This window comes from Cervus elaphus, chromosome 14, assembly GCF_910594005.1.
Source record: "Cervus elaphus chromosome 14, mCerEla1.1, whole genome shotgun sequence".
Classification (NCBI taxonomy): Eukaryota; Metazoa; Chordata; class Mammalia; order Artiodactyla; family Cervidae; genus Cervus; species Cervus elaphus.
The window spans coordinates 33,928,748-33,950,993 of NC_057828.1; the positions used below are offsets into that span (position 1 = coordinate 33,928,748).

Genomic DNA, 22,246 nt, shown 5'->3' on the forward strand with positions numbered 1-22,246 from the left:
GCTTTTAATTACAAAAGTAAAGCAACACTGCATAACCTCTAAGGCTCCTTCTATGCTCTCATTCTATGATTATAAAATGCTAATGATTAAAAAGGATATTCTGAAGTCTCCAGGAGGAAAGGTGATGTACAGTGTTAAAAATAATGGCATCCATTTAAACTGACATATTATACTGACTTTTGCCCAATGTGAGAATTATAAAGAGGGTTTGGAAAGCCCAGGGTCTTACTAAAAAGATACTAATGGGTGCTCTTAAATGGAGTGATGAACACAAACTTCATTTCTTTCCAGAATTATCAGGACCTCATTACTGTCTATGGAGGGGGGGACCACCCTGCTTCCTTGTTACTCTGCAGTGAATGACTGGAAACCAGCCTCTCACCTGCTGCATTTCTCCTCTCACCTCAAACTGAAGCGATTCCAAGCCTTTAAAGGGAGAGTCCTTTATACTTCCGGACCCCACTCCATCCTGGGTGTGATCATATGTCACCATCTCACCAAGTAGCGGAGGCAGGGCCGCACCAACAGTATCAACTATCAGATGAAGAGAGAGATTAAACCGGAGGGGCCCGTGTCTGGGGAAGTAGCCTCAAGCTGCCCTCTCAGTTTAGTTCCTGACGGTGCTAACAAGTTTCCTCCCTGATTACCTGGGACATCATCCTAAGCATCCAGTGAGCGTTCTCATCCTCTCTTATTCTGCCAGACGAGAGGTGAACGGAACAACATTAAACTAAGCAAAAACAAGGACTTATCCACTAACAAGAAATTCAAGATCCCCAGGCTAGCCAGCCCATATAAACCCTAGACCAAGATCCACTTGGGTGAATGAGCTGCTCACACTCTGATCCCTGTGGATCTCACTCTTCTAAGAACAGGAGGCCATGACAGTGGGACAGTATCCTGACTCTTCCCAGGACTAACCCAGGCATCACCTCCCGCCCTCTACACACGGCCAGCATCCCCCTCCTCTCTCACCTTGCCTTATCCTCAGCGAGGTTTTCATCACACAGCAGTGGAAAGGAGATTTTTTTTTTTTTTTTATTCTAAAGGCCAGACATTTTTGGAGAATTCATGTAGTGGAGAAAACAATTACTGTCTACTGGGTAAAATTAATAAGATTTGATTACTGTGCTCCCAGGGTTCAGAGTCAAGGAGAGCCACATGGGCAAAACAACGGCGTAAATAAATCCTATTAGAAACCGATGGAGAGTCAGGAGCGTGAGGTTTTCTGGGTGACCCTGGGCAAACCTCCTGAATCTTGCCATCATCTTGTCACCCTCTTCCTGACCAATATGGAGATTCACTAGTAACCATGAGTACTCTATTTAAAAAAGTAAATTAGCACAAACCACCACCACAAAAATGCCCACAGCCAGCAACTTCCTCCCCCAAGTGGATGCCTCTCACAGGAAGCCGAGAGCTGATTAGGCACGTTAAAACAGTGCCTTTGTATTACATTTACCACCCTGGCTGCAAAAAAAAAAAAAATGCCGGTGAAGCCATCATTAGCAGACTTGCAGCTGTCAACCCTCCCGCACTCCCAGCCCTCGAGACAGTTAGCCATCCTTCTGTGCTGAATGCCCTTTTAATTGCACACCCCACTTTATTAGCTGCCTTGACCTCCAATAAAAGCTTCAGCCTAACAATGTCTGAAACCTGAGACAGGATGTCTACCGTGTCATCAACTTGTAGGCTTCCTGCAGAGTTCCTACCAAGTGTGTACATGCACACACACAGGCACACTCATCGCCGGTTAGAAAGACTTCTTCCTAGAGACTTCACAAGTAATTACATGTGCACACTTAGGAAGAAAGAGCAAGAGGAGAAATAAAGGATAAGGTATCTGAGAACAGAATCAAGAGAGACACATGTAGGGTTTGCTGGGCTGCAGGATACACTGTGAGTGCCCCCCAAGGGGCTTCCCTGGTGGCTCATTGGTAAAGAATCTGCCTGCCGAAATGCAGGAGACCCAGGTTCGATCCCTGGGTTGGGAAAATCCCCTGGAGGAAGGCATGGCAACCCACTCCAGTATTCTTGCCTGGAGAATCCCATGGACAGAGGAGCCCCATGGGCTACAGTCCATGGCGTCACAAAGAGCCGAACACAACTGAGCAACTAAACAAAAACAACAACAGGGCACCCGGGAACCGAGCGGGAGAACTAGGGCCACAGCGGGTATGCCTGCTCCTGCCGTGTCCGCGCCCAAGTCCTAACGTGCTTCGGCCTGGGAAAGGCCAGATGAAGGCCTGCTCTTATTATCTGTCCTCCCTGAGCTGTGTTTAGACTGTAACAAAAACATAAATTATTGTAGTTGAGAGAAGAATTAGGAAAACATTTCCCAGGAAGTGGACAGTTTAAACAGGCAACTTAGGCTAGTGCTAAAGATGAAAAATGAAATTGTTAATCACTAAATGGGCCTTGTTCATTCAGCATCTGCTACCTGCCATCTCCTTTGCAGACCACAGCATCCAAACAACAGGATTATGAGACCCAAGTCATGGCTGTGGGCTGTGTAAATACTGGTCTAAGTAATTGTGACCTTGTCTAGAGATTTGAAGGAGCAGAAAAGAGAAGAATAAAGCAATGGGGGGGAATAGATTTTCAAAAACATTAAGATGTAGATTTTTTTAAGAATAATAAATGAAATGATTGGAATTCTGGTGTTTCTACATTGCTATCCAGTGAGAACTCCTCACAAATCATTTCTAAAACCTAGTAAGTATGGCAGATTTCCTAATGGAAGACTAACTATAAGCAATCCTTATATCTAAGGCAATCCTTTTTCTCAAAATTCCTTATCAAATTGCTCTCATAAAATCAAATGTCCTTTTGTTTGCCAAGTTGATTTCCACTCACAAATACAAAAGACAGTAAATAGCTTCATTAAGAAACAGCTATATGGCTTCCTGTTCAAGATGGTGGAATAGGAGTGCGCTCATCTCCTGAGAGAGCACCAAATTGCAACTAGCTGTTGAAAACCATTGACAGGAGCACACTGGAACCCACCAAGAAAAGATACCCTGTGTCCAAAGACAAAGAAGAAGCCTCAGTGAGACAGTAGGGGGGTGCAATCATGATAAAATCAAATCCCATACCCAGCAGGTGGGTGACCCACAGACTGGAAAACAATAATACCAAAGAAGTTCTCTCGCTGTTGTAAAGGTTCTGAACCCCATATCAGGCTTCCCAGCCTGGGCATCTGACAAAGGGAGTGGGAATTCCCAGGGAATCTGGCCTTGAGGGCCAGCAGGATTTGATTATAGGCTTTCCAGAGGGCTGAGGGAAACAGAGACTCCAGTCTGGGAGGGCACAAACAAAACTTTGCACACACCAAGACCCGGAGGAGAGGAGCACTGACCCCACAGGAGACTGAACCAAAACTACCTGCCTGTGTTGGAGAGCCTCCTGTGGAGGTGTGGGTCAGCAGGGGCCCACCAGGGACAGGCGCACTGGAAGGTCCCCCTTGGCATAAACCCTCTTGAGTTAGCCATTAGAACTCACCATTAACCCTACCATAGACCCCAGGGCTGGGCCACCTCAGGCCAAACAACTACCAGGGAAGGAGTACAACCCCACCCATCAGCAGCAAATTGCATTAAAGCTTTACTGAGCAAGGCCCTGCCCATCAAAGCAAGACCCAGTTTTTGCCATCGCCAGTCCCTCCCATCAAGAAGCTTACACAAGCCTCTTAGCCTCATCCATCAGAGGGCAGGTAGAAGAGGCGAGAAGAAGCACAGCCTCACAGTGGCTAAAACAAAAACCATATTACAGAAAGTTAATCATGATGAAAAAGCAGAAAGTTATCTCCCAGATGAAGGGACAAGATAAAATCCCAGGAAAACAATTAAATGAAGTGGAGATAGGCAACCTTCAGAAAAAGAATTCAGAACAATGATAGTGAAGATGATCCAGGATCTCGGGAAAAGAATGGAAGCAAAGATTGAGAAGATGCAAGAAATGTTTACCAAAGACCTACAAGAACCAAAAAACAAACAAACAAGAGACAAATAATACACTAGAAGGAATCCATAGCAGAATAGCTCAGGCAGAAGCACAGATAAATGACCTGGAGGACAGAATGGTGGAAACCACTGCCACAGAACAGAATATAGAAAAAAGAATGAAAACAAATGAAGACTAAGAGACCTCTGGGATAAGATTAAATACACCAACATTCTCATTATAAGGGTCCCAGAAGAAGAAGAGAGAGAGCGGACCTGAGAAAATATTTGAAGAGATATTAGCTGAAAACTTCCCTAATGTGGGAAAGGAAATAGTCAACCAAGTCCAGGAAGCACAGAGAGTCCCAAGAAGGATAAGCCCAAGGAGGAACACACCAAGACACACAGTAATCAAACTGACAAAAATTAAAGACAGGTAAAATAGTAAAAGCAGCAAGGGAAAAATGACAAATAACATACAAGCAAATGTCCATCAGGCTATCAGCTGATTTCTCAGCAGAAACTCTACAAGCCAGAAGGGAATGGCATGATATATTCAAAGTGATGAAAGGGAAGAACCTACAACCAAGAATACACTACCCAGCATGACTCTCCTTCAGATTTGATGGAGAAATCAAAAGCTTTCCAGACAAGCAAAAGTTAAGAGAATTCAGCACCACCAAACCAGTTTTACAACAAATGCTAAAGGAACTTCTCTAGGCAGGAAACACAAGAGAATGAAAAGACTTACAGAAAATAAACCTAAAACAATTCAGAAAATGGTAATAGGATCATACATATCAATAATTACCTTAAATGTAAATGGATTAAATGCACCAACCAAAAGACATGGGCTGACTGGGTGGATGAAAACCTGTGCATGTATGCACTTCCACTTGCCACATGACTCTGCTTGACCTCCCCGTCCCACCCCCCCTGCAAATTGCATGTATTTTATATTGTTAAGTTAATCTTGTTCCCATTATGGCTTGCAGGTATAATTACCTTTTATTTTTTGTTTGGCTATTGATTGTGAAAATTGATAAACATCATTTACTATTGTGATTATGTAACTATTACTCAATACCACTGTATCATGATTGATCAACAGAAAAATAATAGAATTCTATATCACCAAAACTAGAATCTAACAGAAAAACCTGTAATCACTTTTTAAAATCCAGATGCATATCAGAATTATCTTGAAATTTTTTTGAAAATTACAAATGCTCAGGTATTGCTTTTTTTTCCCAGAGCTCCAGGTATGTTTCTAATGAGCAGTCATGTTTAAAAAGAACTGGACTATACAATGATCTTTACTTTTTTTTAGTTTGCTTCACTTTTTCTATTTCACATTCAGTGCTCCCATTTATGTTCTCCAATTTCTCCATCTCTTCCTTTTTTTTTTTTAGGTCTTTTCTGAAGATTTTATCAAGTGTAGTATAAAAGCTTTTGTATACATACATATATATGTATAATACATTTTTTTTAGAAAACATGAATTTTTGCCTAACTAAAAGAATTATGACATTTTGATTCCACTTGTTTGACTTAGTATGAATAGAATGCTAGATTTCTAATTAAGAAATAGATAGGCAACAAGCAACAGAGGTTTACTATATAGCACTGGGAACTATAGTCAATATCTTATAATAACCTATGATGAAAATAATTTCAAAAATAATATATGTGTATTTGTATAACTGAATCACCTTGCTGTGCCCCTGAAACATTGTAAGTCAACTATACTTCAATAAAATATATATATTTTTAAAAAGAAATAGCTATATGACACAGGGAATACAAATCTGGTGCTCTGTAACAACTAAGAGGGGTGGGATGGATTAGGAGATGGAAGGGAGGTTCAAGAAGGAGAAGACATATGTATACCCATGTCTGATTCATGTTCATGTATGGCACAAACCAACACAATATTGTGAAGTAATTATCCTCCAATTAAAAATGAAATTTAAAAAAAAGAAATTAAAAACTTAAATGCAAATAAACTTAGGGGGGAAAAAGAAATAGGAAAAATCCTGTCAGTCAATTTATTAATATGATAAAAATTCCAAAGGCAGAAATATCAGCCACGGCAATGCCAACAAGTAACTTCCTCTGAATGGGAAAAAGGGGGACACACCTTGGCTGACCGAGGTGTGCCAACCCATGGAACAGCTTCAGGCTCCAGATTCAGCCAGTAATCCATCTAGGACTTTGTCAAGCACATTCCTCTAGAATCTGGGGACAAAGATTGGGCTCCATGAAGTCTTGGGGCTTCCCTCCAGCTTCAGAGACTCACAGGCTTGGAAGCAGTTAGAGACCACTAATTCCACCCTCTTGGTTTACAAAAGAGAAATAAAGCACAAGCTGACTGGGTGACTCACCCAAGGCCACACTGCTCATTACTGCCAGAGGTCCAACTGCACCTCAACATCTGGGACTGTAGACAGCCTCCAATGCCTACAGCCCCTCACCCTTTTATTTCTGTTTCTCTCACCCACTCTCTTGTCCTCCTTCCTCCTTCTCCTTCTATCTAATTCCTCTCCCTTCTACCCTCCCCTCAGTTCCCATCACCGCACTTCCTGGCTGGGCAGAAACAAGGGGATGTTCAAGTTCACAGCTGTGGGTCCACAGGGAAGACACTCAAGGCCACCTCTTCAGCTGCTGTGCTCAGGACTGAGACATCCTTCTATGAAAAGACACACATCTGAACCAAGCAGGTGATTATTTTTCATTAAATAATGGCAGTTACTAGTCACTTGCCTGAATTCAACTACATATTTTCTGTAGAGGCTTCCATGGTGGCTCAGATGGTAAAGAATCTGCCTGCAATGCAGGAGACCTGGGTTAGATCCCTGGGTTGGGATCTCCTGGAGAAGGGAATGGCTACCCACTCCAGTATTCTTGCCTGGAGAATTCCATGGACAGAGGAGCCTGCCGGGCTACAGTCCATGGGGTCACAAAGAGTTGGACACGACTGAGCAATGTATAACTCTTTGGTTAGACAGCTCAGTAGCTTTTGGTTGTTATTGTTGGTGGTGGTGGTTTCTTATCAGTTAATTAGTAAGTCTCCTCCTGCTTCATGAAACCACCAGGTAGATGGAGCAGGGAGTAGAGAAATAGTGATTACAACTTTAAAGAAAGCAACCGCTATAAATAAGATGATCGCGTTTCATGGGAAAGTGTAGCTGCTCATCACCGCTAATTAAAAGATGGAATGACTTCACAGGAAAATCTCAAGCCCTATAAATTCCTATGTTATCTTCGAAGAAATCCTGAGTTAGCAACTACAAATCCCAGACAGCACTCAGATTAGATAAAGAATTATTCAACGTTTACATTTTTCACCCCTGTGGTGGCAAAGTAGATTTAAACTTGTTATTCACAATACGTGCTTTAAAAATAAAGGTATTTTGTGTGTAAGAACTAGGAAAGCTTTTAAAAACATGCTGTGTGGAGAACTGAAACGTTTAACAAGAACTTTTTGCAGTCAGCAACAACATTGAGCTTAAACTCCATTAAGTAGAAAAGATGAATTAAAAAGTAGTCCTTCGTCTGTAAATTAGTCTATAATACTTAAAATACATTTGGATATAGTTCTGCTTATCAAAAGAACTTACTCTACCCCAGAACCTTCTGAAATGTTCACCTATAGAGTAGCATAAGAATATCAATTCTCTCTACATAAGAGTTTACAAGAACGCTCTCTACCCAGGGCAGCTACAGCGCTGAGAGCTGAGATTATGTGCAGGAAATACTGCTTGGCGGGGGAGGGTGTCTTTATTTCCAGACTTCTCCACAGGGTCTGGGCGGAATCCATGCGATAGGATCAGCAAAGTATAACTGCAAAGAAAACTGTCTGAGAAAGATAAAACTGGATTGGGAGGCAGATAAGCCCAAATTCCTGGTGCCGCGCAGATCTGCACGTCGCATGCGCAGGCACTGGGGGACGTCTGGTCTCCCTCACTCAGCGGAGCGGAAATGCCAAGTTCGGTGTCTGCGGTGCTCCCTAGGGGGCCCTCCGAGAGGGGCAGGGCTTAAAGGGGAGGATTTCCATCTGTGACAAAGAATCTCAATCCATATTCATGGCATCTCAAACGAAAAGGAGAAGCGATTTTCTTCAACCAAGCTCTGGTTCTGTGGAGCCACCCCATAAATGAATAAATAAGTATGAGATGCTTGATTCACTTGCAGGTGAAGAAATACAAAGGAGATGAGCTGAAAAGTTCCATCTTCTCTGACAACTGCTTTCCCAGTTTGGTGTCAGATCACTGGCAAAAGGAAAAAGAAAGAGAGAAGAAAGGAAGGGAAGAGAAAGAAGGAAAGGAAGTAATTTTCATAAAATCCAACTTCGTGGGGAGTCATTGGAATAAAACAAAGGGATGATTGAATATCATCTCACAATGTCACCATCTCCTCACAACAACCCTGATGGGGCCCCAATATTGCCCTCATGTAAAGATGAGAATTAAACAGGTTTGGAAAGGCTAAGTGACTTGCCCAAGGTCACACACTCAGTGGTGCAGCCTAGTTTTGCACCCAAGTTTGTTGACCCCAGAGCTTCATTTTTTTAAGGTCATAAGAGCCTCAGAAAATGCATCTCTCTTAACCTCTCCATGTCCTCAACAACTCTGAGCTGCCTCAGACATCCTCATCACTCCTGGATACACAATGACAATTGCCTGCCTTTCTCCAGAGTGCCAGAAACTTCTAGCAAAAATCCCCAACCTCCTCCTGATTCCTGATTCAGTGGAAACCTCAGCCCTTACCTCCTCAATCTCTCCAGGGTATCTGACCTTTCATCACCCCTACCTCCTGAAGCTCATCCCTCCCTCAGTTTCCATGACACCACCTTCTCCTATTTTCCTCCCTCTTTCCTGGCCTCTCCTTGATTTGTCTTCCTATCTCCTCAAGCTGCCTGTCCCTTCAACAGCAATGGATCCCACAACTCTATGCTTCATCGTCTGTCACCATACACATCCTTGAGGAGTTCACCCCATCTGTGGACTCCACCACCATCCTCACTCTGACACTTCCCAGATCCATGGCTCTAGCCCAAAATCCACTCTAGAGCCCCACTGGACCCCACTGGACCCCACTGGAACATTCCACCTTAAGCTCTAGAGAGCCTAAACCAATCTTAGGTTCCACACCCATCCTTGAAAATCAGACTTACAATAACAAAACCCACTCTCTGCTTGTATTCCCCATCTCAATTAAAAGTACCACCACCCACACACTTGCCCTGCCAGAAATCTGAAAGAACTCCTCAACTCCCTCCTCCCCTCTCCTCCCCACCCCATTTCTCAGCTGCCATTACCATGGGTTTTCTATGGACAAGATCTCATCCACTCTGGGTCCAGGCTTCCTCTTCATTCCCACTGCTACTACCTCAGCTAAGTGTGCACCAGCTTTCACTCAGGCCACAGGGAGGGGCCTCTCCACTGAACTCCAGGGCACCACCCTTCCAATCCAGCTTCTCTCGCCCTATCAGAGCAATCTTTCTTAAATGAGCATCTGATCATTTCACTCCCTTCCTGAAAGCCCTTCAATGGCAGCCTATAGAATAACATTCAGATTCTTTGGCCTGCAAGGCCTTCATTCTCTCCCTGCCACCTTCCCATCCTGTCACTCACCCATGCATGCACTGTGCGATGTCAGAAATGCCCACTGTGATTCCCCCAGGATACTGAGTGTGCCTTATGCTCACCATTCCCCGTTCCTGGAATGCCGATGCTTCACCGCAATGCTCCTGCTCACTCTGTCAAAGCCAGCTCAAGCCTCACCTCTCTGTTCACCCCCTCCAGCAGCCTCCATAGCCCATAGTCCAGCATTTAATATGCTGCACCCTAACTCTTTGGTTTCTTGTCTATCTCCAATACTAGGCTGGGAGTTACTCTAGGGCAGGAATTTTTAGTCTTTTTCATATCTTGGTTATAAGGTGGCATAGAACTGTAGCTGGTACATGAGTGGGAATCAAAAGTGCTTATGGAATATGAATATGACAGGAAAAAACATAAATAAAATATTAGCAAACTGAATCCAGCAGCATATTCAAAAAATATGCTGTGACCAAGTTGGGTTTATTATGAGAATGCAAGGATGGTTCATTATCAGGAAAGCAATGATAACATTTCACAATGTTAATCGATTTAGGGAGAAAAATCATATTATCATCTCCCTAGATACTGAAGAGACATCTGACAAAATATAACACCCATTTCTGACTAAAAATACTAAATAAAATAGGAACTGATGGATACCTTCCTTAACTTTAAAAAATATATATAGACCTCAGTCCAAAGGTCAACATCTTATTTAGTGGAAAAAGCTATACATATGCCCACCATACATTACCATTTAACATTGTCTTGGAAGCATAAATCAATATAACAAACAAGAAAGAACCACTAGAGGAATAAAAATAGCAAAGGAGAAGAGTGATGATATCTCTATTCACAAAAGAAAATCCAAGAATACTAATTTAAAAGCTAATGAACACAGTAATAGAATCTAATAACAGGATATACAATTAATATACTATCCTTCTTATATATTAACAACTATCAATTAGAAGAGATAATGGAAGCAAAAAGCTCATTTGTAAAAGCAACAAAAGGTATTTTTAATACCTAAAAATAAATTTAACAAGAAATGGCAAAGCCTCTATGAGAAAAGCATTTAAAATTACTGAAAAGTAGATGTGTTCAAACGGAAAGCCATTCCATGTTCTCAGGAAGGAGTCAACATCATAAAGATGCCACAAATCCTCCATGGTTAATATATAAACTTAATATGGTCCCAATTTTTAAAAATTTTATGGAGTTAGGCAAGTTGATCCTAAAGTTCATATGGGAAAATAGTCAGGAAGAATAACTAGAAAGCTACTAGGAAGGAAAGGCATTATTTGGGAAAGAGAGAAAGCCAGTGTTACCAAATACTAAAACATGGTACAAAGCTTCTATAATTAAAATAGTGTGGAATTAGTACATGACAAGACAGATAAATGGGACATAATAGAAGGTCCAGAAGTAGACCCAACTACTGAAAATCTTGCTTATGATCATGGATATTTCAAATCAAATGGGGGAAAGACATATATGTTAATAAAGAGTTTGGAGACAACTGGATAGACATTTAGAAAAGGGCAAAATTTATCCACATCTCTCAATATACACCAAAATAATCTCTCAATGGATCAGAGATATAGCTATTAAAAGGGAAATCTTACAAATATTCAAAGAAAATATAGGTGAATTCCTTTATAACCTGGAAAAGGTAGACAGACAACTTTTCTAACCAAAATTCAAAATCCAATTTTCTTAGATGGGTCCTAGAACATCCCAAAGGCAATGGAAAGTAGGAGGATGATTTACTATTTTGATAAATATTTCAAAAGTAATTTAGAAACAGAGATGTATCCTCTGTCCTTTTGCACCTATACAAATAGTTTTATTTCTGATTGGTGCATGTGAGCCTGAAAGATCAATGGGAGCCCATTCTAAAAAGTGCTCCTTTGCCACAATAAGACCACACAGAAGATATTTTTTAATAAAGGAAAGATTCTTATGATTAGCCTGTGACTCAAGACAGTGATAAAAAGGAAATTAGCTTTGTATTCCTGAAAATAGACTGGAAACCCTCACAGAAAGCCCAGTGCAGTCTCTACCGGGACAAAACAGTGTAAAGTCTGGCAACCCTGCTGTCTCAGCATTGAAGGTCCAGCTGAAGAATTCAATCTCTCCAGCGGTCCCCAAGGGCCCCTCAGGCAGGGCTTTTGAGAAGGGCTGGCAAGAGTCTCAGTCACGCGAATGTAAGGATAAGGAAGTTCCTTTGACCTTCTCCAATACATTCCAGTCAAGAAAATTACTCAGCTCAGGATCCTGAAAACCTCACATATTTTCCCCCAACCCTGAAAGTGACGTCACCAGGAAAAATAATCCCAACCTTCTCCCTCAAGCAAGGGTCTCCCACTCAGGCAGTTGTATCAATAGTGTATTAACATTAATTAATTAGTAGTTTAATAATATTAATATCCCCTCAATGGCTTTGGAAGGGAAACATTCTTGGATTTCGCTGGTCCCTGTATCTTTATTCATGCTTCCTTTTGTGACCTGGACCGCATCAATCACCTGGAATTCCAGGGTAAAGGAAAAAAATCAGGTTCATCTTCATTTTGCCATGAGATCTTATGTATGTATATGTTTGTGTATCTTAGTACAATGCCTAGCATATACTAGATGATAATTGCCAGCCATTTTTTGTCATCATTATTACTAGATGATAACATTAGTTATCATTATTACCATCACCATTATTATCAGCTGATGAATGGCTCAGTTTGATCTGTGATATAATGCCAAAGAGCAACTAATGTTGCCTATTTCATTGACTTAATCCTGCCAAATGCTGACAAATTACCAGCCTCAGCCATTTAAAAAATCACATTTCTAACGCAATAATCCTATCTGCAATGAGTGTGGAAGAAATTACTACAGGCCAGGGATTTTTACAAAGTGAATTAAATCACTATAAAAACTGACCATGCTGGTTCACAATTAAAAGTCTGGTAGAATGAAATACCATTATTCCATAGCTTACTAATAGCCTTAAAGAAGATATTACTACTCACATGTCTCTACTGGGAATGTTTTTATAATCCCTAAAATGTTTCATAAATGCTTTAATGACAAATGCTACAGGACTTTTTCACTACTCATATTATCTATTAGCTGATCCCTTATCTAAAATATTTCCAAAATGGAAGTTTCAAATGAAGCATAACCATGTGTTCTTAGAAGATTTCAGATAGAATTTTCTCATAGCTAGTAAGTATTTAAAACTCAATAACTATTTATAAACAATTTTACATTGGCTTCTAAAGGGTCTTTTTTTTAAATGGAGTTATTTTTTTCATACCCCTGTTTTGGAACTGAAAAAATACAGAAAAAAATATATGTTATGTGTGTATATATATATATTCCCAAGTCTAGACTTACTTTCGGCCTGGCTATTTAGAGCCTTGTTTGGTGTTCTTAAAACCGCTGACACATTCCTTTCTTTAATCTCTGTGATTCCTGGCCACTCTTCTCAGTATATCTGGCTAATCCTCCTGATATTTCTGAGTCATAAATGAACCCAAAATATATGACCAGGGAAAATTCAGCTAGGAATGTAGTTCTACACTGTTTTTTACATAAAAGATTTTCTTGTATTGATATAGAAATGAGCAGATGTCTGATAACCTTCTGCCAACCTGGAATTTTTTGCTTACTCCAGAGAGTTCTTAGGGGCTGATGTTTCATAGGGTTTAGGCTGTCCATTCAAAAATTCTGTCACAGACCTCAAAAGGATCTAGGACAGGCCCCAACTGTGAGATTTGTTCTTTGGTACCTATTTCTGGCTAGGTACCTCAACTGTGAATAGAACAGGAAAGATGCTCTTGCCGATGGATACGAAATGGTTTTACATTTATACATGGGGATGCTACAATGGGTAAAAGGACTGATTTCACTTAAAATCCCAAGACTTTACGCCAGTCAGGATGGCTGCTATCCAAAAGTCTACAAGCAATAAATGCTGGAGAGGGTGTGGAGAAAAGGGAACCCTCTTACACTGTTGGTGGGAATGCAAACTAGTACAGCCACTATGGAAAACAGTGTGGAGATTCCTTAAAAAACTGGAAATAGAACTGCCATATGACCCAGCAATCCCACTTTTGGGCATACACACTGAGGAAACCAGATCTGAAAGAGACACGTGCACCCCAATGTTCATTGCAGCACTGTTTATAATAGCCAGGACATGGAAGCAACCTAGATGCCCATCAGCAGATGAATGGATAAGGAAGCTGTGGTACATATACACCATGGAATATTACTCAGCTGTCAAAAAGAATTCATTTGAATCAGTCCTAATGAGATGGATGAAACTGGAGCCCATTATACAGAGTGAAGTAAGCCAGAAAGATAAAGAACATTACAGCATACTAACACATATATATGGAATTTAGAAAGATGGTAATGATAACCCTATATGCAAAACAGAAAAAGAGACACAGAAATACAGAACAGACTTTTGAACTCTGTGGGAGAATGTGAGGGTGGGATGTTTCAAAAGAACAGCATGTATACTATCTATGGTGAAACAGATCACCAGCCCAGGTGGGATGCATGAGACAAGTGCTCGGGCCTGGTGCACTGGGAAGACCCAGAGGAGTCGGGTGAAGAGGGAGGTGGGAGGGGGGATCGGGATGGGGAATAAGTGTAAATCTATGGCTGATTCATATCAATGTATGACAAAACCCACTGAAATGTTGTGAAGTAATTAGCCTCCAACTAATAAAAAAATTAAAAAAAATTAAAAAAAAAAAAACCACATTAATTTTATCTAACCACTTTCACTTACTAGCCCTAGAAAAGAAATAAACCCAGTAAGTTACTCCTTTTTTTTTTTTTTTTTTTTTACTGACTGAAGTGATACAAGTCAATCCAAATGATTTACAGTCTGCACCAAGTAAAAAACTTGACTCACTCAGGTGTTGCTATTTGAAAGGCTGATGCAACGCATCAAGGAGGGCTTGGTAACCCACTCCAGTATTCTTGCCTGGAGAATCCCATGGACTGTAGCCCACCAGGCTCTTCTGTTCATGGGGCTGCAAAGAGTTGGACATTGCTGAGCGGCTAAGCACAGCACCTGCAGGGCATCATTAAGAGTGACGTGAGCTCACCGTTGCCCCTTCTGCATCCCCAGGTCTGTTTCATTCCTAAACCTGCCTCTACTCTTTTCTCTTCCCAGAAACCACAAACTCAGTGCATGGGAAACCAAACCCACTAGCATCTTTCTTCTGAAAAGAAGAAAATGTCAAGAGTTTATTGAGGGAGCACCCTTTCGTAACTGCCTTCAGGGTACGCTGCTTGATTATTTGTATTTTGTATTCTAATTTGCATTGCAAGTCCTTGAGATCATGAATTTGATTTCCAGCTTCTTCAATGCCCTCCAAGTCCAGGACATATTCTCTTAGGTCATTCTTGTTAATATTTTAATACTGTTTAGAGCTTCTAAAGAAAGAAGGAAGTTCTAATGCTGCTTCCAGACTTCCTGCTACTCTGGAAGAGCAAGGCTCAGTGGCATACAAGAAAGACCACAGGCTTCATATTCCGTCAAATCTCAGTGCAGCGATGACTAAGCTGAGAAAGGTTGGGAAAGTTACTAAACTTCTTTGGAAATCAGTTGGCTCATTTACAGCATCAGATGATAATACTTGATGCCTACAGTTATTCAGTGAGACACTATTTGTAAAGAGTATGTCACACAGCAGGTGTTCAATGAATTGTATTGTATTGCATGCATGCTCAGTCTTTTGTGGACTGTGCAGACTCTTTGGGCTGTAGCCCACCAGGCTCCTCTATCTGTAGGATTTTTCTTCTGAGTTCCTTTCAAATCTGTCTCGCCTCTCATTTCCTGCCTCAGTTAACACTACCCACCCGACCCCCAGTTACCTAAGCTAGAAACCTCCAAGTCCTGTCACCGTCTGCCAAGAAGCCTCATTCTCCAATGGTCACATGACTAGTACTGAGCATGCTCAGAACAGGGTGTCCAGACTCCAGGCCACCAGGGTGAGTGTCTAACTCTTGGGACCAGCCTGACAGCCCTACATGGGCTCACCAGCACTTCACCTTCCCTTCTTAACCAACTGTTTCAGAGACAAAACTGGGGGACTTCAGCAGCGCTTGCTCTCTACCAATGGGCTCAATGTGACAATTTAGATGGCAGTATGGTATTTGGGAAAAGTACTAACGGAGGCAGATATTGAAAGTGGATATTTTGTAAGAAAAGCCCTAAATTCGGTGAAACATAAATCCCACACAATCTTGTCTAGTTAACAATCATAAACATTCCCGTCTTTCTCTGAAGAATGTAAGCACTTTTCAAACCTTATCGAAAATAATTTTTTGACAGTCTAATCATTTGAAAAGTCACCTACAAAAAAAAAAAGAAAGAAAAGTCACCTACATTCTGAATCATTTTTATCCTTTACACCAAGGAAAAAAATGGGAAAGTTAAAAATACAGAGAAAAACTGATTTACTCACGGTCACAAAATAAATCAGTGATAGAGAAAGAACCAAAGCCAACTCTACTCTAAAATAATAAGGTTCCTGAATGTGCTATTCTGCCTTTCACTTTAAAATGCTTACCTAGGAGACTTTTCATACCTCTTCATAGAATGTAGTACTCTATGTAAGAAATGAGTCCCCATGTACAGCTAAAAGGCTTGTGAATTATGAACATGTTTGCTAATTACCCCTCAAAAACATGCCTTTATCTTTCAGACCCTTACTATTCAGGGCAAACTACTTGTTGGAGTCACAATGACATCTCTTGTTCTAATGAAAATTAACTCCTTCTGTGCCGGAGGGTGATAGAAGTCCACATTTCGCTCATAAATCTGGCTGTGGGAAGAAGAAAGGCCTTGTGTCAGAGTTACATGGGCCTCCATCCATGATGCTTGAGAGAACACAATATTTGTTTGGTTAAAATACTGCAAATTTCCAAGGTGTAATGGAAATATTACCTAGTCTGAGGGTACCAATATTTTAAAAAGGAAAAAAACCCTAAAATGTCTATTCCCAGAGACAGCCAGAGGATTTGTATTTAAAATCCTGGCCCCATACCTCTTTACTAACAGTGAGGTCATCTGAGTAACACTTGCTTCTGGCTGAGTCGTGTGCTCTCCTTTGCACTAAATGTCATATTTCACTGTGCCATATCACATCTAAAACTGCAAGCAAATTCATGTGTGCACTAAAAGTGACTCCATGTGACTGCCCCCAAGACTGATAGCTCTCTTCCTGATGTACCTGGATCATTGTAAGTTGGTGTAGAGCATTGAGGGTCCCCAGATCCAACGTTTCTTCTGTAACCTTCACTGACAATGTCCTCAGTTTCCCAGCATCAATTTTATTTCATCATGTAAATAAAACTGGCACGTATATCAAGCTGCCTTTTATTGCACTGAAACTGATTTTTCCAGGCTGCTTCAACAAAACCAAAAATCTACTTTGTCACATGACTCCACAAAATATGATGGATGCATTTAAGTTTCAACATTTGTTTCTTCTTCCTATAGATTTCCTTTCCTCCCACCACTTTTATAAAAAGAGTATATTGTAATTTACCTTTGCACACAAGGAGCATGCAACAACACAAAGAAGCTACTGTAAGAACAGGTCTGCAAGAATGTTCTAGAATAAATTGGTAGGCTGTAACTTACTAGGATTGCCAAAAATCAGATACTATATATCTTTAAGAACCAAAGCTCTTAATAATTTACCAGCTGGTCCAGTCTGGTTATACAATCTTCTAGCACCCCGTACTCGTCCTCTGTTGTACTCACCACAAATGGAAATAAATTAGGAGTTGTGCATTTTGTGGTCAACATCTCTATCCTCCATGAGAATACAAGCTCCATGTGGACAAGGACTGCAGGTACCTGTTATTTTATTGCTGTGCCTAACACAGTTCCTTGAATGCAGTAAAAAAATCAAAGAATACTGATAAACGATCACAAGAGTAAATAAATCTGTTAGTGAAGAGCCACTGTTAAATCAGAGGATAGGGCTTACAAGAGTGAAATAAGCTTTTAGAGTCCCTGAGATTTATTCTTAGGGGTGTCCTGACAGATTTATTATCAAACTACAAAAATGGCATACTGACAACAATCTACAAGTTAATTATTCTAGAGATAAATTCGGGATTCATAAAACCAATTCTCTTGGTGGCAATTTCCACGTTTAAAATTTTACAACTTCTGTGGGTATTTGTTTAATTTAACCCTTGCACATGAAAACATCAGTGTGTGTGTTTGGATAAGCAGAAATGGCCAGCAGATGCATTTATTCCTAAACTCCACGACTCAGAATCACAACACTTTACTTCAAAAGTCACAGAACTATAAATCAGAAAATACCACTGAACAGTGTCAGAATTCTCTACAGCAATTCACGCTGTTTTCTTGATATTTCTCTCTAACCGCTGATAAAAACTCTTTGAAGTGAAAGAGTAAATATTTTCTTTTGATAGTACTTAGGCCCAACAGTGCAAATACAATTGCATTATGTTACACTCTGGGGGCTCTGGACACACACAACGCTGGCAAGGTTGCCATGGAGGAGCCGCGTGCTCCGTGCTGGAGCAGACAGAAGGCAGCCGCGCTCAGAGAAGCGCCTCACCCCTTAGTCTTCCTCTGACAGACACACAGAGGTTGGGGGGAATGCTGGCTTTCCAGTGTGTGTTTCTGTTTGGTACCCCTGGAAAGGAAGGGCCACAAATAGGCAATGGGAAATGCCAATTCCTAAATATCAGCCTGCTTTTACTACTCCCACCGACACTTTTGTAAAGGATCATGAATGGGGGTGGGGAGAAAAATCTAATGAGGGCTGGGGAGCGGGGGGATGGGGGGCATTGGTGGGGGGGAGTGGTAAGGAGGCAGGGGGCTGGGCGCCGAATCCCAGCAGCTGGTGTCAGTCTGTCCCCGGCCCAACACGCGGCTAAGGTCTGTGGACACTCGGGGGACGAGGGTCTCGGGGAAAGGTGGCACTGCGCGGGTCCATCCGGATAGCTGGGCGAGTGCTGGGGGCACAGAAAGGGGCTCTGGGAAGTGGAGGGAGGCAGGAAGGATAACCTGGGCAACCCAGCTGGACAGCGAGGCCTGGAACCGCGCACGCACCATCCAAGCAATGTGCCCGAGGAAGGTCTGGCGGCGTAGACCGCTGGATTGCCCCCCGAGGCCCGGAGCTGCCCCTGCAGAGCCAACGACCCGTCTGCAACTGAGCATCGCCTGGCGCTGCAGGCCCCCCCACCCCCGCCCCTGGCCGCGGCGAGGCGCGCGCAGCGGTGGCCCGCCCAGCCGCGTCCCGTCCCCGGCGGCGCTCACCTTGCCCGGGAAGGGCCCCGGGAGAAGCAGCTTCAGAGCCTGCCTCTTCAGCTCCACCAGGCGGGCGTTGCAATTCTCGCACCAGACGCCGCGGTCTGATCCGGGGGAGGAGCCGCCGCCGCTGCCCGAGCCCGGGGAGCCCGTGCCGAAGCCTGGCGAACCGCCAAGGGAGCCCGGCGAGCTGGTGCCAATGCCCGGGGAGGCGGGGCCCGGGGAGCCCGTGAAGGAGCTCGGGGACGAAGTACCTGAGCCCGGGGACGGGGTCCCAGACGAGCCGAGCGCCGAGCCCGCGCCCTCGGGGGTGGGCCGGCTCCCGGCGCGGGACTCTTCGTATGCTTTCCGGTACCAGCTCTCGGGGGAGAAGGGCGCCGCGGGCTTGGTGGGCGAGCAGACTTCATTCACCTGCAGGGGAGACACCCGGGTGTCAGGGGCCGCCGGGCTCCCGCGCCCCGGCCCAGGGCCACCCTCCGGCCTGCCCGGGCATCTGCGTTCCATCGAAGGCGCCGGCCCAGCGCCAATAGGGGCGCGTTCGGGACCGCTCCGGGTCCTGCGGCAAAATCTGACTCCATTTGTCTGGTTAATTGTCTTTAAGTGAATCCTCGTCGCCCGGGTGTCCCCTGCGCCGGTTCCCGGGCGCCGGCGGACTCCTCCGATCTGGAGGATAGGGACTCGCTCGCTCAGGGAATTTCAATGGTTTCTGCAGAGGAACCCACCGATTCAGCTCCCCGCGCTTTTGAACCCGGCACCCATCCCAGAAGGAGCCCACGTTTAAGATTCTGTAAGACTACTGGGGGGGGGGGGGGAGTGACTGTGATTTTTGGATTTGTATTAATTCGGGGTACAGCCCTCTGGATCCTGAAGGTAAATGAAAGGTTTTCCTGATTCCAGGGCACCGATCCCTAAGAGCTGCGGAGATTTCGTGGGAAACCCTCCCATTCGACTTAACTCTGCTTGGAAGTCAGGAATGCTGCAAAAGTTAGGGATGCGGGGAAGAGGAGGAACGAGAGGGCTGCAAAAATTCCGAGGGCAAGGCGAGTGTGCGGGCGTCCTCGCGGGCAGACCCGCCTCCGCGCGCGCGCCTCGGCTGGCCGGGCCGAGGCGCCGCTGCAGCCGGAGGAGAGCTCGGAGCCGCCCTGCCCCGGCCGCACGTTACCCAGAAAGGGAGACCCGGGTCGGGAAAGAGTCTGGTAACACATCTCTGCATTAGACCCGTCACAACTTACCCCGTATTTCTTGCCCCTGGTGGAGACTGCAAGCCTCTCTTTATTCCCAGCTATCGAATTCATGGTGGCTTTTCCAGAGGAGAGTGTCTAAATGTTCCACCAACGCTACATCCAAAAGGTCTTCCAACCCAGAAGGATGCCCAGTGGTAGGGGGCTGTCTCTTGGCCCTCAAGTCAAGGTTTCTTAATGGAGGGGTTGGGGGGACAAAAGCAGATGGACCCCAGAAGTAACAGCACTAATTTGCAGAAGGGTTGGAGTGCCTGGTTTATTCTTCTCTTCAAATAATGCTTTTCCTCCTCTTCTGCTTCCTCCAGTCACACGTTCTCTTTTCACGGTCACATCCAGATAATTGGCATTTTCCTTAGCCTAGTGAGTCCGTTTTCCTCCACGAGGCAAAAGACGAGTACAATCGGGGCACACGGCAGCTGCCGAGGAGGTGGGCGAGACCCCCGCCTCGCCTACCGCCAGCGAACCGGCTGTGGGAACTTGCCTCCTTTCGCGGAGCTTGGTAACTGAGTTCAAAGAAATTCTCCCAAAATATAAAGATCCAGATCGGGGAGGAGCCTCGGCGTGTGGGGGAGCCAATATCCGCCGTCCCGCTTTGCCTGACAGTTGCGCGAGGGCAGAGAGGGGCGGCGGTGTGGCCCGGCCGGCGTCCGCGGTCAGGGCGCGCGTGTGCGCCCAGGCGCAGCGCGGAGCCTTGCGAACCGCGGCCCCGCCGGGGAGCCCGCCGCCTGGCTGCCGCCGCCGCCGCGCCAGCCGGGATCCATTTTATGTTGCGGCTCTCCTGCCTGACATTCCGAGGCCGAGAGCCGGGGGAGGGGGTCGTAAATCTCGCGCGGTGCGGGGAAGTTGCTGGTGAGTGGCCCGGGTCCAGGGCTCTAATGAAACAGCACTGCGCGAGACTGGAGCTGGGGGCAGAGCCGAGCGAGCGCAGCCGGACAGAAACGCGCCCGAGCTTCCCCGCCCCCAAGTTCTTTCTCTTCCTGGCAAGGCTTGCAGTTCTGCCTTTGAAACGCCGTGAAAGAGGGATTGAGTCACAAACAAGTCCACAAATATGCCGAGTCCTCCCCCCGCCCTTTGTTCTCCTAGACCTGCCCTGCAAACCTTTTCTGGAATTGCCCTCCTAAGCCTGGCCGGCCGGGGGGCCACCCTCCCAAGCGCAGCGAGAGAACAGGGCCTTCACCCCAGCCCGCCCGCGACCCAGTGTGCGCTCTGCCTCGCCGCCCAGGGCTCGGACGCACGAGCCCGGGGAGCCAGCGGGCAGCCGCCCGGCAGGGAAACTGAGGGACGGCGCGGGCCTGGAAGGGGGGTGTGTGCGAGCTGGCCTTGGCCTCGCCTCGGTCGGGGGTCCCTTCGGCACCCGATCCCGGCTCTTCCAGCAGGCAGGGTCCACCGGGTCCCGGGAGCACCCGGTCATCGCCCTCTCCAGTCCCCCTCCGGCCCCCGGCGCAGAGCCCAGAGCCCAGGAAGCCGGCATTTGCCGGGCTCCACACGTAGCTGCTCCAGAGTGTCATTTTTCATCTCCCGAGAGGACAAATCTTCTAGTGAGCCCGCAGGTCTGTTTTGTTGTGACCTTTAATTAACACCCCGCGAGACGCCTCTTGAAGGACCAGCCCCGCGCGGGTATCACGTGAGGTGTAATGGCATCTCCGCGCCCGGGAGGTACCCGGCCTGGGGGCAGGCGAGGGTGCAAAGGACGCCTGGGGCTTTCCAGTCTCTAGTTTCCCTCTGAGATACGGAGGGGGCAGGAAGACAATATTCTAGGGTGCTGGAACCCTGTGGAAGGGGCAACGCCCCCCACACCTGCTTTCCTCGGGGGAAAATTCCTTCGTGCATCCCTCGCGCTGCCATCCACCACCCTCCCCGCCCCCCGCCCTTCCCACCGCAGCCCTTGCGTGGGAATGTTTCACAGCCACCACAGCGAGGTAAGAAGGTAAAAATGTAGATCTCGAAAACAGTGTGGAAGTTTCCATTACGTTCTTACTTCCATTTAAAAGTGGTTATATCAAGAGAAGACCTTATGGGGCAGGCACACCCCCGGGCAACTGCCTGCTTCCGTCCATATCTGTATTCCGCGCAGGTGCTGCGGGAAATAACATCGCCATTAGCTACGCACTGCTCATCTGCCGAAAAGCAGCTCGT

At 45.0% G+C, this 22,246-nt stretch overlaps 1 protein-coding gene across 1 annotated transcript in view; it reads right to left on the reverse strand.

The window, feature by feature from the left end:
- KIF26B (kinesin family member 26B) overlaps window positions 1-20,837 on the reverse strand; it is a 506,912-nt gene extending 486,075 nt beyond the window's left edge. Inside the window, exons 1-2 of the mRNA XM_043923976.1 lie at window positions 20,102-20,837; window positions 18,879-19,280 (exon numbers count right to left, since the gene is read on the reverse strand). Coding sequence (XP_043779911.1) covers window positions 18,879-19,280; window positions 20,102-20,164 — 465 coding nt within the window. The 5' untranslated portion in view covers window positions 20,165-20,837. The remainder of the gene's footprint in view (window positions 1-18,878; window positions 19,281-20,101) is intronic.
- Window positions 20,838-22,246: the final 1,409 nt, after the last annotated feature.